The 16,690-nt window shown below is 31.0% G+C and overlaps 2 protein-coding genes across 3 annotated transcripts; both read left to right on the top strand.

Moving 5' to 3' along the window:
- Positions 1–1,016: 1,016 nt before the first annotated feature.
- Positions 1,017–11,277, top strand: LOC148307505 (sodium-coupled monocarboxylate transporter 1-like). 2 transcript variants are annotated; one of them, XM_088263515.1, is made up of 13 exons: positions 1,017–1,385; positions 2,546–2,705; positions 3,327–3,392; positions 3,488–3,539; positions 3,851–3,918; positions 3,993–4,147; positions 4,944–5,084; positions 5,875–6,093; positions 8,202–8,344; positions 8,460–8,587; positions 8,672–8,865; positions 9,820–10,015; positions 10,336–11,277. In XM_088263515.1, exons 1-13 carry the CDS (start codon positions 1,168–1,170, stop codon positions 10,408–10,410), a joined length of 1,815 nt encoding a protein of 604 aa, XP_088119641.1. In that variant the 5' UTR covers positions 1,017–1,167; the 3' UTR covers positions 10,411–11,277. The 2 variants fall into 2 exon arrangements, with proteins under 2 accessions (XP_088119641.1, XP_088119642.1); XM_088263516.1 differs by lacking the exon at positions 9,820–10,015 and having other exon boundaries at positions 1,054–1,385; positions 10,336–10,506.
- Positions 11,278–14,160: 2,883 nt separating this feature from the next.
- LOC148307504 (uncharacterized) lies at positions 14,161–16,042 on the top strand. Its single transcript, XM_088263486.1, has 3 exons — positions 14,161–14,521; positions 14,935–15,055; positions 15,768–16,042. Exons 1-3 carry the CDS (start codon positions 14,291–14,293, stop codon positions 15,914–15,916), a joined length of 501 nt encoding a protein of 166 aa, XP_088119612.1. The 5' UTR covers positions 14,161–14,290; the 3' UTR covers positions 15,917–16,042.
- Positions 16,043–16,690: the final 648 nt, after the last annotated feature.

Genomic DNA, 16,690 nt, shown 5'->3' with positions numbered 1-16,690 from the left:
CTCTTTTGATTTGGATATAAACGTACTCAAGTACTTGTCATTATACATTTATCACGTGGACTGGTTAAGGTCCCGGTACATACAGGAAAGATTTTAAGATGCTGATATTTGATCGCTTTTTCTAGTGACTTTTTGCACTTATTTCATACTCAAACATTTGATACAGTATTTACCAAAGTTGTTTTGGTTGCAGAAAATATGAAATAAAACAAAATTTGTTGATATTAAAAAAGTTAATGTTAGATGAACGAAATTTAGTGATAAAATAGAGATTTCATTATATGGAAGTGGGTGAAAACAGATTGTTTTTGGACTATAGATCCATGCTCAAATGTCATAGCTAAGGTAAAATAGATTTTTCACTATAAAACAAGAAAAGTAAACATTACAAGCTCTTGGTTCAAATGTTACATTTGGTTATTTCTAATAAAAAAAATGCATTTTACACAGTTGCATTACTTGTCATTTATGTTTCTTTAACCCCTTTTTCTTAATGAAATTATAAAAAAAAAATTCTTAAATGTTTTTCGCAGATACTTTGAGGCACATTTTATAAACTTTATAAAATTAAACAACTTTGTTTTAACCACTTTTTTATTATGAGTACACTTTAACCTACCGGTTTCGACAAGAACCTTGTCATCATCAAGGTTTATTAAATTCTAAAACATTAAAAACATTAAAATACTCATATTTAATTGAGTGTGGAGTGTGTGTAAGTCTTTGTGAGTGTGAGTATTTTAATGTTTTTAATGTTTTAGAATTTAACAAACCCTGATGATGACAAGGTTCTTGTCGAAACCGGTAGGTTAAAGTGTACTTATAATTAAAAAAGTGGTTAAAACAAAGTTGTTACATTTTATAAAGTTTATAAAAGTATTCTCCATTGCACATTTATCGAATAATTAAATTATTTAAAAAAATATTTATTTTCTTAAAGTTGCACACACGAATAAACTTTTGATACGTAGGGACCTTAAGAGACATTCAGTAGCAAAATAATTCAATCTCTAACCGTTTAAAATCAGTGCCATTCCCGAGATGTTCGGAAGACACAACTTGAGTATTTAGCCAATTAAAAAAACCGACTTCAAAAGGTTTTTTATTTAATAAAGTGCAGTATGTACACGTGAAATTCCAGTGCCTTACAAATTTTTAAAATATAAAATGGATGAGGAAAAAAAGAGTTTTTTAAATGTCGACGAGTTGGGGATGTCGATGCGACGCTTCGGGTGGCCAGACTATGTCGTGTTCGTGGTTATGTTGGTGATGTGCTCAGGGATAGGGGTGTACTGGGGTTTCATGAAGAAGCAAGATGCCAACGATTATCTCATGGGAGGGAGGAATATGAAAGTGTTCCCTGTGTCGGTGTCACTTGTTGCCAGGTGAATTATTTTTATCTTACATTATAATATATATTATGTTGACTGAATTAAGTTTTTGCTCATTTATTTAATATGTTGGGGCCGTCCCAATACTTTAGTTTGCGAAAATGATAGAGCCTGCCAATAGCAAGATGAAAAAAATGTATTTTTTCTTACCTGCATACAACCCTTTGATATTAAATCTTCGAAGGGTTATTCTCTAAATATATACTACAAAAAATACAATCAATTGGTACCCTGGCAAGATCATTGCTAAAAAGCGATATAAATTCTTCTAACTTTCGACCACAAAAATTTATGCATATACTGAAAATAATGTGGTTTGTACCTTACCCGCTGAAATTATTCGGTAAAGTGGGGACGAAATAAAGAGATAAAAACAGGCAAGAGCGAAAAAATAATGTACAACTAATAAAAACTCATGAAATTTTAGGCGTTACTCCTATTAAATATTCCAAATTTGAAATAAATAAATAAAAAAACATCAATATAGCAAAATAAATTAGGTATTATAACGAACAAAAAATTATCTGCCATATTTTTCTCATTTTTATTATTACTAAATGTTTTTTTCTTATTCTGAATTTCCTTTATTGCAACCACTTTCAAGTATTTTAAAGGATTGATAGTTTGATTGACACAAAATGCCGAACCCTCTTCTGGTGGAACGGAAGGCCTGTTGATGACAGTCAAGAGTCCGGCTTCTCCTGAGGAGTTTTACGTAGTTTTCTCCCAGCAAATGCTGAGACATCTCTGATTGGTTCACACTAGTTTATTCTTCCTATTCCCGACACAGATTAAAATAAAACATGTTCTTAGCTAGAAGAAACAAAAATCCACTAATTGATATACAGTGGAACCTCTCATAACGAGCATAATTCGTTCCAGAATCTTACTCGTTAAGCGAACCATTTTTTGTTTTGAATGGCGCGGAAGTCCCGGCTCACAAGTGAATATCGTGAAAAAGGCCCTTTCTCTGTACCTCGTTATGCGAAATGTCGCTCGTTAATGGAGCAATTTTTTAACATTTTTTGCTCGCTATGCGAATGTTATGAGAGGTTCCACTGCATAAGCCTTGTACGTAATAAGCAACGTAAATAATAAATATAACTCTATCTAAAAAAATGCCAATAGATTATGACTTAAGTGATGTTTTCCAGTTTCATTTCAGGAATATCGCTCCTCGGGACACCAACGGAAGTATACGTCTACGGTATGCAGTACATGTACATTATAGGGGGTGTTATAATCATGGCTTTAATCCTGGCTTACGTCTTTCTACCCGTGTTCCATGAACTGAAAGTCACATCCTCGTACGAAGTAAGACTCGAAATAAAATGTCTCATTTTAGCGGCCTCTCCACGGACGCACTTTGCCGCGTCATTGTTGTTCTTGCTTGCACTTTACATAAAGCGTTGCGGTTTATTCACACTTTTGTGGTAGGCAAAATAAAAAAAAAGTAAAATCCCAGTTTTAAAGAGATAAAAAAGTACCAGTTTAGCGAATGATTTACGTCATTTTCTTGTGGCCTTGCACAATTAATTGTATAAGACCACAAGAAAATACACCAAAGAATTTTAAAGCATACCAGTTTTGTAGTAAGGAATTTAATTGATTTACAATTTTATCCGCCTCCGTCAGCATGCTCGGCTACCGTTCTGGAGGTCCCGGGTTCGATTCCCAGGGGGGTTTAATAAATATAAGTGATTTTTTCACTCTAATATTTATTCAGTATTACACTGGACTGGTACCTGAAGTGGAGGGCTGATCACCTTTCCTTCATGTGTAAACGATCGAGATAACACTGCGTTTATATGAAGCAGTGCCCTATGCACCATTTGGGTGCGGTAAGGGTTTTATTATTATTATTATAAGAAAAAACCTTATTTTACGATTAAATTGTTTCACAAAAGGCTATCTTTAAAAAAACTTTTATTACAGTACTTGGAAAGGAGATTCAACAAAAAGATGCGACTCTTTGGATCAGTTCTTTTCACTATAAGTCTTGTAAGTTATTTTTTTGTTGTCGATTAAGTATATTAAGATAATAATAAAATAATCGATAAAATTTTTGGTTCAATATATTTCATTGATTTTTACAGATAACTTGGCTACCTATTGTTATATACGTACCTGCTTTAGCGTTCAATCAAGGTAATAAACTTATTTCATAATGAAAATGTGTTTTGAAAAAAAATATACTATGGGACATCGCAACATAGTATTTTTTTAAAATTCTGTTTGTATTTTAGATAGATTTTAAAAGTATCGCGTAAATGAAATTCGATTCATGGTAAACTCATTTTTCGCACACGTGTGGATATAATTTTATAATATATCATTCGTAAGTAAAGTTCAGTTTATGGTAAAAGAAAAATTCATGAAAATATACGTTGCGATGGTTCATGTGATGTTACCAAGCTAATGAGATGTAGGTTGATGATTTATTCATTGTTTTATTTCAGTAACGGGCATAAATGTTCATATCATCACACCTATTGTGTGCATAGTGTGCATTTTCTACACATGTGTGGTAGGTACAACATATTTTAAGTACATATTGCGTTAATTTATTGGTTAAACTTAACCGCATGTTTTTTTTTGTAGGGTGGTCTTCAAGCTGTGGTTTGGACTGACGTAATTCAGACAATCGTGATGTTCGGAGCCATCTTGATTGTAGCTTTTAAGGGAACTATCGACATCGGAGGATTGTCAGTTGTTTGGGATAGAAACATTGAAAGTGGAAGAATTGAAGGACCCAAGTATGTAGCAAATTGAACTTTTATAAAATGGGTATTTACGAACTCTTATAAAAGAATTACGTATTGAATATCATTCAATCAATCCGGCAAGCACACTAGGATAACAATGAACGAACACTGAAATATTTCACTTAAAAATATATCTTCCTAATAAATGTTTTCGAAAAATGGTGCAGTAAATACAAATACTGAATAAAATTGTCCGCCTCCGTAGTATAATGGTCAGCACGCTCGGCTACCGTTCTGGAGGTCCCGGGTTCGATTCCCAAGGGGGTTAAAATAAATATAAGTGACTTTTTCACTGTAATATTTATTTAATATTAACATGGACTGGTACCTGAAGCGGAGGGCTGATCACCTTTCCTTCATGTGTAAACGATCAAGATAACACTGCGTTTATATTACACAGTGCCCTATGCACCATTGGGGTGCGGATAAGGGTTTTATTATTATTATAAATACAAATATATTAGGTATCTTTATAAATGCCTTTTAGTAAGATTATATTTTAGTTGGTCCATCCGACGACCAATATGCAATAAGGATTGCAGAACAACATTCACTTATAAAGGTCGGGGTCCTTATAGAGGTTCTGGGCTCGATTCCCAGAGGAGTAAAATTAAATATATACGAGTTTATTCGCACTAATATTTATTCAATATCACCTTTTACATCTTGCCTTCATATAATTAACGATCAACTTAATCCTGAATTAATTTGAGGCAGTGCTCTGTGCACTATTAGGCACATATGGGGGAAAGAATAACATCTTACAAATTACCTTATTTTTTTTCAGTTGGGACCTCGATCCACTATCAAGACACACAGTATGGGCTTTAGTTTTTGGGGGATGTTTTTATTGGTTGGTTGCAAACGCCGTCAGTCAAACTATGGTGCAACGCTATATGGCTTTACCGAACCTGGCTATAGCCCAGAGGTAAGAATATACATGACATATTTCTCAGTTAAAATTGAAGGACTTACATTTTTCTCAAAAAATGAAAAATCTGGGTTTCTCCATTTAGGTGTTATTTATATATTTTGACATCTCAACATAGATTTGCAACACCCAAAAATGTTTGTGAATCAAATAATCTGGGCAAATCCAAAGCTATATTTTGTATATTATAAGCATTGATAACTTTGTGGTATGGTAATAAAACACTCTCCTTATCATTCATTATTCACTTTGTAATACCACTTTGATAAAAGTGAGCAATGAATGATAAGGAGTTTTCAGGCGTTTCCCAGTATGTAAAATAATCCGTTTAGGATCTTGCATATGTCTAAATATAAAAGGTCTTTACTACATAAAAGCTTTCTCAAACCAACCAAATATGGCTCCCATAAACTAAAAATATGGCGTAATGAGATTTATGGCATATGTATGAGTTCCAAAAAATTGAAAAGTATGGTTTTGACAGGCGCCGTGGCGTAGTTGGGTAGACGCCCTACGCCCTAGTCGCGAGTTCGACAGTCGCATATTGCAAAACAAATTCAAGAATTATTTACTATGAATCTGTCTGGATGTCTGAATGTTTTATAATGTTTTTTATTTACCTTCGCTATCCTTACTATCCTACTTGCAGACAAGCCTCTAAAAATAGTGACATTGTGGGTTATTCCTTTAAAAGAATCATGGGTAGAATCGCTTCACCAGCCTATGACAGGTCATAAGTCCTGTTAAAACCCAGACTTACATGTTTTTTGTTCACTTGGCATTTCAGAGCTGTATTGCTGTTTATTATAGGAGTAACATCCTTGCTGTGCGTATGCAGTTATTGTGGAATGCTAATTTACGCAACGTACCACACATGTGATCCTCTCACTACGCAGCTAGCCAGAGCTAAGGACCAACTGTTGCCGCTGTACGTGATGGATGTGTTGGGCGAACTCCCCGGATTGCCCGGACTATTTGTAGCTGGCGTTTTCAGCGCGGCTTTGAGGTAAAAAGGCGCAACTAACATGATCACTGCCATTTGCTTGTATTCTTCTTGAATCACGTTTAAGGCGGGATAATCGTTAGTCCGCAACTTAATTTTCTTTAGACCCAGGTGTAATATACCCTTTTTTGTTTTTTTGTTTTTTGTTTAATCTCTTAATGTTTTTTAATAGTTTTATAACATAATTGTGGAATTGTTTAACTGGCTTTTTTTAACGTAACTATTTTTTGTCAATGTAATGTAATGTTTATTATTGTTAATGTAACTATTGTTTTATACCATTTTTTTATATGTAAGCTGTAAAATTCCCGAATAAATAAAAATAAAAATAAAAATTAAATAAAAAAATATTTGACGTAATTGATTTTTTTTTGGTTTTAACACCGGTTTTGTATTGAAAAAATAAGTTTATATTTGAAATAGAAATACGAGTATGGTCTTGAAAAGAAAAAAAGTTATCGCACGGTTAAGGAGTTTAATAAAAATATAAAAATATTTTTGCAACACATATTCTAAAAAAAAATCCAATATCTGACACGTGTGGCTCCTCGCGCTGCCGGTCGCGTTATGAATTGTATACTTGCGAGTCTTAAAGACTAATTTTTAACATAACGAAATTATTTTATTCTCCTCCTACCATTTTGAAGTCAGCTGATGACAAAAGCAGTAGAGTTGTCATTTTTGTGTTGAGTTATACCTGTCAATGTTCGATGTATTGAGGTAATAAAAAAATAATATTTTAAAATTAAATATTGGTAATGAATAAAAAAAGGTTAGTATAGGTTAGTTATCATTAAAATTACGAATTAACAATAGTAGACAGCATGAAATATTTACAAATAATTTACAAATAATTCAACAAATTATTATAAAACTTATGACAGTCAAACAACTACGATATACGAAAGCACCTCCCAGAAAATCGCTATTAGCTCACTTTCTGGAAATATACAGAAACACATCGCTCACTCCTTTCAAGAACGTCATAAATCAAAAATCGTCAATTTTCAGCTGTGCATGTTTTCGGAATGCCCAGAAATGTACTATATCCCAGCAAAAGAGACATTTTTAGCTTAATATTTACCCGCTACAGGGCAGAAAGTGTTGTTTTTGCATTTTAAAGAAAAGGTATTGTTTAATTATTTTTTTAAATGAACTAAACATTTTTCAAATGGAGAGAAAACCATCAGGTTTTACTTAAAAAGATCTGTTTCACGGTAAAAAGTTCAGTAAGTGGATTGATATTTATTTTTTAAACATTGTTTTATATTTTTAAACTTTAAAAACGTTCTTCTGAAAAATCAAGTTTTTTGATTTATGACGTTCTTGAAAGGAGTGAGCAACATAATAAAACCAAACACGTGCCTTTTTGGTGAAAAGAATTCTCATTATAACGCAATAAAGTTTAAAACCTATGTATTAATCCATTATCCATAAAGTCATTTAATAACGACACTAAGTACAAATGAGCTATTCATAAATAGATTATGGAGGTGGGTAGATCTGAAATAGTTCATCATTCGGCCATGTCTAATTTGATTGCATGTCATAAACAATTTACTTATGATATAATTTTATAAATAAGTATTATAAAATATGCCCTAGCCACGGGAAAACCCAGTAAGAGCACATTATTATAAATTGTGATTTCAAATATATGTAAAATAAATAAATAAAAATATAATATAAATAATCATCTTATCAAACTACCATCAAATCAATAATTAGGGGTTTTAAAATATGTTTATTAGCTTCCTAAAAAAGAATAATAGTTACAATTAATAATCAATAAATACAATTACAATATTCTGTTTATGTATTTTTAAAAAGAATAGTTAATGAATGTGTATAATAAATATTAAAATAAGCGAATGAGGTTGATCCCTAGAAATAATACAATATATACAATACAATAGATACAATGGATTAAATATTTCATGAGTCAATAATTAGGGTTAAAATGTTTTTTGGTAGTGTACAATTAAAAAGAAAAAAAGTATGTATGTACATGAAAACATTTATGGTAACATAATGCTTTAAATATAGAATATGTACATTAAACAGTATCTCCCATTTAACAAAATGCTCTCTTCCTTTTTGTTGCTTTATAGCTCTCTTTCCACGGGTCTTAACTCAATGGCAGCCGTGGTTCTAGAAGATTTCTACAAACCTTTTACCAAAAAACCTCTCTCAGAAAAGCACACCAACATCCTAATCAAAGCAGTTGTACTAATTCTAGGAGTGATATGTCTATGTAAGTAAAATATATACAATGTATATATTTTTTATTACACATTATAAATACGAATGATTATAAATACTTTTGCCTGAATGATTATAAATACCCTGCATTATAAATATTTTTACAGGCTTAGTGTTTGTGGTAGAAAAACTGGGAACAGTTTTGCAGTTGACTATGAGTTTGAACGCTGTCACAAATGGAGCTTCACTGGGAATATTTGCCATGGGTTTACTTTTGCCCAGAGTTCATTCAAAGGTTTGTATGATAAAAAGATCATTCAATTGCTAATTTACACCAGTTATGATAATTAAAGATTCTAAAATAATTGTGTGCATTTAGGGGGCCCTGATTGGCGGTGTAACAGGCTTAGTAGCAATGGCCTGGGTGTGCTTTAGTGCTCAAGCAGCCATAGCTAGAGGAGATTTAACCTTTCCAGAGAAACCCGTCAGCACGGAGGATTGTAAATACATATTTTCATCCAATACGCAACATATGTCGATACAAACCAATGCCACGGATGTACAACATACGGAGTGAGTAATAAATTAACTCATTATGGAATTAGTTCAATTAGTACATAGTATAGTGAATTTAATAGTATACATTTTGACATCTCAACTTAGATGAAAATGATATGGAAATCTGGGTATATACAGGAATTACAACCTGTCAAAGGCTGGTTTTAGTGATCACTTTATACACATGTAACATCGCTTCATGATTAAATTTGCATTTGTTGTGAATTAAATAACTGGTAAAATTAAAAGCTGCATAAAAAAAACTAAAAACCATATTTTCAAAAGGTCTCTGCTAAATAAAAGCTTTTTCAAATCAACGATAAATACTGCCGCAAATTCAAATTGAAGCGATATGAAAATAATATGATAACAAAAAATTAAGTAGTGTGGTTGTCAATCATGGGTAAAATGGCAAATGTTACTTGTGTATAATGTTATCACTTAAGCCAGCCTATGAAAGGTCGGAAGCCCTGTAAATACCCTCAGACTTCCATATTCTTCTTCATCTATGTTGGGATGTCAAAAGGTAAAAATATGTCCCAAGTGGAGAAACCCAGATTTGTGAACAAAGATTTGGACACACATGATATGTTAATAATGAAGTTCAAAACAGTCCATATTATTTGGTTGTCTAACTTGGAATCCTTAAGCAACTATGAATCGCAGTGCCACACCACCAGCAAGCTATTTATGTCAATATTATTTTTATATATTTTTAAAGGTGTCTCAAGTTGATATGAATCATAAATCATTCTTCCCATTTTTTATCAAAGAAGATTCCTACATAAAAAAGGGAAGAGTGATACATGTTTCATATCAAGTAGAGACACCTGTAAAAAATTAACATCTCATGCGTAGAGTGAATAATCCAGTGTCCGATATAATAAATAATATTGATATATTTTTTTTATAAATTAGATTATATTATTTCCTACTGCGTATCCTGATAACTGACATCTTGTTTTTCAGTGAGATATTTATGCTGTACCGCTTATCATACCTATGGTACACACTATTGGGTTCCATCATATCAATGACTGTTGCCCTCATAGTCAGTTTAACATGGCAACCAGTGGATTTAAAAACTGTGAACATTGCTGTTCTAGCTCCATTTATAAGGAGATATTACAAAACTGAGGCACCATCTACAGAGGATATACAAAGGGTGATTATAACTAGTCTTCTGTTACCTATTTTGTAAAACTCTAAATACTATGTACTTTGGATTTTTGAAGAAACATTTGAACAAGAGTTACTTTAAATGGGTCCAATCACAGTCACTAGAATCTGAATAAAAGGGACGTTTATTCTGCATTTTTACTAATATATTGCGTTTCCTACAATTTGGTAAATTATAAGCAAATTGCTAATTAAATATATTTAAATAGAAAGATTAAAAAGTGAAATTTGGGCAGATAAATAGCGTGTTTTTATAAAATGTTATTTCTTATTCGACTGTAAATTTAAAATGATCTCTTTTTTCAGAATACCAAAACTGAAACGGAATTAATAACTTTATCAACTGAAGAGACTAAAACATTGGACAAACAAGATGTGTAGTAATTCATTATTTTTTGTCAAGAAAATTTAAAATATGAGCTATGCAATTTTTAACTATAAAATATCATTGTAAATATCAAATTATTCATAATAGAAAATGGGTATTTTCAAATGAGACCTTTAATAATGTTTATTTGAAATATAATAATCAATTGATAGAGTGTGAATACTATGTTTGGGAACATTGATTAAAAAGACAATGATTAATTTATTAATTCAATTTACAGCAGAAAAAAACTAACAATGGAGCACAAGTCTTTTCTTTTGGTAATATGTATCTGCTTTAAGAAATCTCAAACAACACATTAATGTAGTAAAAAAAGTATTATGAGGAAAACAGTGTGTTAAATCAATATGAAATTAATTTTATGAAACAAAAGTGTACATATTTAGTGAATGTATATTTTTATGATATCGCTCACTCCGTTCAAGAACGTCATAAATCAAAAAACTTGATTTTTCAGGAGAACCTTTTTAATGTTTAAAAATATAACACAATGTATTAAAAATAAATATCAAGCCACTTATTGAATTTTTTACTGTGCAACAGATCGTTTAAAACCTAAAGGTTTTTTCTCCATTTGAAAAAAATTTTATTTTTTTTTTTTCAAAATGCAAAAACAACATTTTCTTCAAAATGCAAAAACAACATATTCTGCCCTGTAGCGGGTAAATATTAACTTAAAAATATGCCTCTTTTGCTGGGATATAGTACATTTTCTGGGCATTCCGAAAACAGGTACAACTGAAAATTGTCAATTTTTGACGTTCTTGAAAGGAGTGAGCGATATGCTAAGTAAAATTAAATAATTGTTTTTGTAATATTCATCAAGTAAAGCAATGCGTTATAAAATATTCATTTCATTATTGCATACTTTTTTCTACCCATAATTTTTCCATATCCAAGTTACACAAGCTAATACGAGTAAAGGGTATTCAAACTCAAGTGCCCTAGCCATTGCTGCTTGTCTCACCTTCCTTCCTCTGCCCTTCACCCTGAGCTTCTTTTACTTATATCATCTTTATCCCATGAAATATATTCCGCTAATATATCTGAAAATCTGGAGGGCAGGACTGATCACCTTGGCGTTGTGTAACAAGTGATTGGGTTAACACTGCATCTTAGTAATGGGATGTCTTATGAACCATCTGATTGTAGATAGGGGATAAAGAAAATAATTTTAGGCAAAATTACTATTAATTATTACAGTGATTTAATAATATAGGCATAATAATACCCCATGGCCTACATATTGAAATGTCTAAGAGAGCATACAAAAGAAGTTTAAAGAAGGAATTTCAATACTATTAAGATATAATCCAATTTGATTAAACAAGGGGTGCCAAAAATAACTAAAAGTATGTAAAGAAAAACTAAAAGTATGTAAAGAAAAAAAATCATGGCTTATAAAGGTTTGAAAATAGACCTTTAGTGTTTGGACTATGGTATTTATGAGTCCAAATTTAATTTATTTATAGGAAGATTTTTTTCATCCAGATTTTTAGCGGGGTGGTCAGTACGTTTGGCTACCATGCTGGATTCACAGGGGGAGGTCAAAATAAATATAAATAATTTTTCAATACAATATTTATTTAATATTAATCTGGAATGCTACCTGAAGCGCACAGCTGATCACCCTGGCTTCATGTATTTAATGATCAAGATAACACTGCTCATATATGACGCAGTGCCCTATGCAGCATTGGATGCGAATAAGGGTTTGTAGAAATAGAAGAAGTTTTGAAGCATTAACATTTCTCTATAAAGAGAAAGATACTTAATTTGAAATTGCTAGACACAAATTGTCTGTTTACAATCGATAAATGGTAGATATTTAAAAAATTTGATTAAAATAAAAATAAAATTTAAATCTTGCTTAGACATTCTAATGGAAGAATTGACTAAATCTAGGTTCTTTATTCCCAGAGAATAAGTGAAAAAGCGTAAATAATTTTAATTTTAATGTCTATAACAGACTAAATTTTATTACTAATCTATTTTACTTTTATAATTATTATTCTCTATGACTCCTATCGCACTCATCGATACATAAGGCCGTGCATTAAAACAAAGCGGTGTTAGCTTGAGCGTGAGCGAACACGGTGATCGCCTTGCCCTTCAGATTCTTGAATCTATAAGTAAAGTATAATGACCCTTGAGGTAAAATCTTATGAAAATGATACTACATAAACTATCGTAAATTGCTATTTTATTAATATCATTATTAAATTTTAAGGAATTCAGATGATGTAAGCGATGAAGCTTAGGGACATTATTACTATGTGGGAAAAGGAATCGAAGAGAAGTAGTAAGTTATTTTGATTGAGAAAAGGAAAAGGAGAATAGCTGCAATGGGTAGTTCTATTTGTTTTTCTAAATGTCATTAATTGGTTATTATTTCTTTTTATGAAATAAGTCAAACGGATATATAGAAAAATATTAATAAAGCATTTTATTAATACGAAAATAATAAAAACATATCTCATTTAAGTGTTAAAATTCAATAATAAAATATAAATTGTAAAAGAATTATATATCATTGGTACTTTATTATTCTTTAAAAATTAAAACTGTAGGTTGTCCCAAAAGCAAAATTTAAAAAAAAATGTGTAAGAAAATAATAAATAAATGATTTTGATCTTTTAATTTTCACATGCATTAAAAACAATGTACTTTGATTTTCCCAACCCTGAAGGGAAGTTGATACTATGGCTTCCCTGACAGGTGATTCAACATGCTAGTTGTACAGAAACTCAATACATTATCTGGAATTATATGACGCAGTGCTTCAGTGTTACTTCTCCTCAAACTAGGAGCAAGAACAGTTCAACAGTGAGTTATTTCTTTTTTGTATATATTATGTTTTACATAAAACAATGTCATTCCAAATTTACGCATATTCGTTTTTACACATCGCTCACTCCTTTCAGGAGAATGTTTTTAATGTTTAAAAATATAATACAATGTATTAAAAATAAATATCAAGCCAATATTGAACTTTTTACTGTGCAACAGACCTTTTTTGGTAAAACCTGAAGGTTTTTTCTCCATTTGAAAAATATTTAGTATATTTCAAAAAATAATTAAACAATACCTTTTCTTCAAAATGCAAAAACAACACTTTCTGCCCTGTAGCGGGTAAATATTTAATTAAAAATATGCCTCTCTTGCTGGGATATACTATATTTTCTGGGCATCCCGAAAACATGCACAACTGAAAATTGACGATTTTTGATTTATGACGTTCTTGAAAGGAGTGAGCGATATATTCTTATTAATATGTGAAATAAAAATTAAACACAAGCTCTTATTTAATAAATTAATAAAGTTCTCATTTGTATTTTCTGCTTTTTTATTATGCTTATGAGCATCTCCATTAACAGGCATTATTATCAATTTAAATTAAAAATATAAATTTAAAAAATTAGTATTTTAGTCCAAAATGTATAAATCCAATTAAATAATTGGATTTATACATTTTGGACTAAAATACAAATTTTTTAAATTTATATTTTTAGCCATAAATATGCTAAATTAATATTACGTCTTCGCTACTACACATTTTATTATTGCTTGAATTTGAGACATTTAAGGTGGTTCAATTACGATGGTGTTATAACCATTATCGCATACATATAAATTAATATTTACATATATTTATAAATGTATAAATATTACATAAGATTTCAAATTTACAAATGTAAAAATGACAAACATAAACATAACCATTGGTTTAAAAATAAAAATAACTTTCAGTAGGTACATAAACAACATTCACTGTGTAATAATTGTTTTCTCGAGGTTTTTTATAATTATTTATGATATTTTTGTTTGGATTTCAAGGTAACAAAATAAAATCTTTTCAAAATTCTGTCGAAAATGGAAAATACCAGTAATAACGCTTGTGGACTTCGGAGGAGATCGATGGGAACAGATCGTTCCGGTTCCAACCCCCTCAAACTAGAAGTGGGATTTCAAATAAACGACGGAGGCGTTATCAAGGCGACACCATCTCCAAGTGGTAACAGGTCGTTTCCAGAAGAAGACAATAACAAACCAACCAGTTCCATGGCAGAGTTCCGTAAAAAGCAACAATCATTTGAAATCCATGTAAAGTTCATTATTCTATCGAATTTTATTCAATCTTCTCTAAAGCATTACATTCTGCTGCTAATTTTCTAGCCTTGTATCATATATATCTTTCACGACCATGCACAAGATCCTTGGTTCAATTTCCTGTGGATTCATAAGTCACATGAAACATTTTCACACTGAAATATTTATTTTCTCGAGCACAGGGCTGATAACCCTGATGCGAAGCCCTATGCACCAGTCAAGTGTGGATATTTAATATAGTACCCTGGACATACATTAGAAGATAAGACTAATCACCTAGCCTTCATGTAATCCATGGTTATGATAATCATTCATTATCTGATCAATGCCCTAATCTGTGAGAATAAGGGACAAATTAGTATATTGTTATTTACTAATATTCCTAATTGTGTGTGTAAATATTTCAGATTGAAGATTGTGATGAGGAAGAGATGAGTGGCGGCAGTTCAGATGAAGGAGGAAGTCGGCCTATCACTCCGATTCCCCCACACTTGCCAGACTTTAGTGGAAATGTCACCTATAAAGAACGTGAGTTTCATCATAATAGCTTCTCTCCTAACATTTTACTGCCCTCTACCTTCCCAGACGACCCGCCAAAAAATGTATAAAGAATTTCAATATTCAGGTGCAGTTTAGCTTTTAGTTTTAAGGCTAATACAGGAAGTTATTTTTTTTTTAAAGATGCGATGCTTTATTTTCTTATAATATTTCAAAATACTATACTTTTGTTCTTTGGGTCCAAAATGGAAAACTAAAAGCGATAATTCTGTTTTCAAATTCATACCCTAAGATTGGTGTACACAAAAATAAATATATATTAATTATATTTTATAAATTTGTAAATATAATATGTATCAAAATTATTATCTTATTTTGCAAGGCTCAATGCTCTGAAAGTTACTAAGAATCTGAGCTGGAGTATGCGCAAATATCAATAACTAGTTTTATTACATATAAAGCAATTTGTTCAAGTATTTTGTGTTGTTATGCCCGCCTCTATAGTGTGTTTGGCTGCCGTGCTGGAGGTTCTGGGTTCAAATCCCACGTATCAAGATAACATTACTTCTGTACGAAGCATGATTCTATCCACCATTAGGTGCTACGAGCTGAGAAGAGTCTCTATTATGTTTGTAATCTTAATTCTTCTCCCCGAACAGGAGTGATAAAGAATAATTCAATAACAACATGTTTCATTTTAATCTTGTTCTAAAATTGTCATGTTTTCTAACCTTACTTTTAGGTGAACCACGTGAAAATTTCTTGCAAGTTGGGGAGAGAGATACAGAATGTTTAACTGATGTTTCGGAGGGAGAGTCAGATAATGAAGATGAAAATGAGGAAGACCAAGTATTACCAGCAAATACTGTTATTAAAAGAGTTCCTTCGTAAATACATCGAAGGACTACGTATTTGTCTTACAAAAAAATAAAAAATATTTTAGTTGAATATGCCACGTGTTAATAATAATATATGTACTGCTTAAAAAGATTAATCTTTTATTGTAATATGTAATTAGATTTTTTAATATTACATATTTTGATTTGAAATGTTTTCAAATAAATGTAATTCAGACGTAATTGTGTATATTTTTGATTTTATTACTTGTTAGTCTGTACGAGTGAGAAATATTTATGAATATACTAAAATAGAGTTACTTGTAAACCTTTTTTTAAATAAACATTTAAAACAACAAAAAAAGTAAATATTTTATTTAATCAACTTGGTTAAGAGCCAGTGCCTTTTTAGTACTGTAGTAAGCGCATTTGGTTACTGTGCTTGAGATCCCAAATTTGATTCCCAATAGGTTGAAAATACATATCGCTCACTCTTTTCAACATCGTCATATATGTATCAAAAATCGTCAATTTTCAGCTGTGTATGTTTTCAGATTGCCCAGAAAATGTACTATATTCCAGCAAAAGCGGCATATTGTTAACTTAATATTTACCCGCTACTGGGCAGAAAGTGTTGTTTTTTCATTTTGAAGAAAAGGTATTGTTTAATTATTTTTTTTTTATACTAAATATATTTCAAATAGAGAAAAAACATTCAGGTTTTACCTAAAAAAATCTGTTGCACAGTAAAAAGTTTAATAAGTGGCTTGATGCATATTTATTTTTAATACATTTTATTATACCTTTAAACTTTAAAAACGATCTGAAA

Source organism: Brachycentrus maculatus, unplaced genomic scaffold (genome assembly GCF_059751285.1).
Source record: "Brachycentrus maculatus isolate JH-2025_06_01 unplaced genomic scaffold, ASM5975128v1 h1tg000199l, whole genome shotgun sequence".
Lineage (NCBI taxonomy): Eukaryota > Metazoa > Arthropoda > Insecta > Trichoptera > Brachycentridae > Brachycentrus > Brachycentrus maculatus.
This window is presented reverse-complemented; position numbering and strand designations above follow the sequence as displayed.

What these genes read in the sequence shown, in the direction of transcription:
- LOC148307505 (XM_088263515.1), top strand. Translation starts at nt 1,168, where the DNA reads ATGGATGAGGAAAAAAAGAGTTTTTTAAATGTCGACGAGTTGGGGATG. An exon ending in TTCTTTTCACTATAAGTCTT is followed by an intron (nt 3,393 to 3,487) that starts GTAAGTTATTTT and finishes TGATTTTTACAG; the next exon opens with ATAACTTGGCTACCTATTGT. An exon ending in ACGGATGTACAACATACGGA is followed by an intron (nt 8,866 to 9,819) that starts GTGAGTAATAAA and finishes CTTGTTTTTCAG; the next exon opens with TGAGATATTTATGCTGTACC.
- LOC148307504 (XM_088263486.1), top strand. Translation starts at nt 14,291, where the DNA reads ATGGAAAATACCAGTAATAACGCTTGTGGACTTCGGAGGAGATCGATG. An exon ending in AACAATCATTTGAAATCCAT is followed by an intron (nt 14,522 to 14,934) that starts GTAAAGTTCATT and finishes TAAATATTTCAG; the next exon opens with ATTGAAGATTGTGATGAGGA. An exon ending in AAATGTCACCTATAAAGAAC is followed by an intron (nt 15,056 to 15,767) that starts GTGAGTTTCATC and finishes CCTTACTTTTAG; the next exon opens with GTGAACCACGTGAAAATTTC.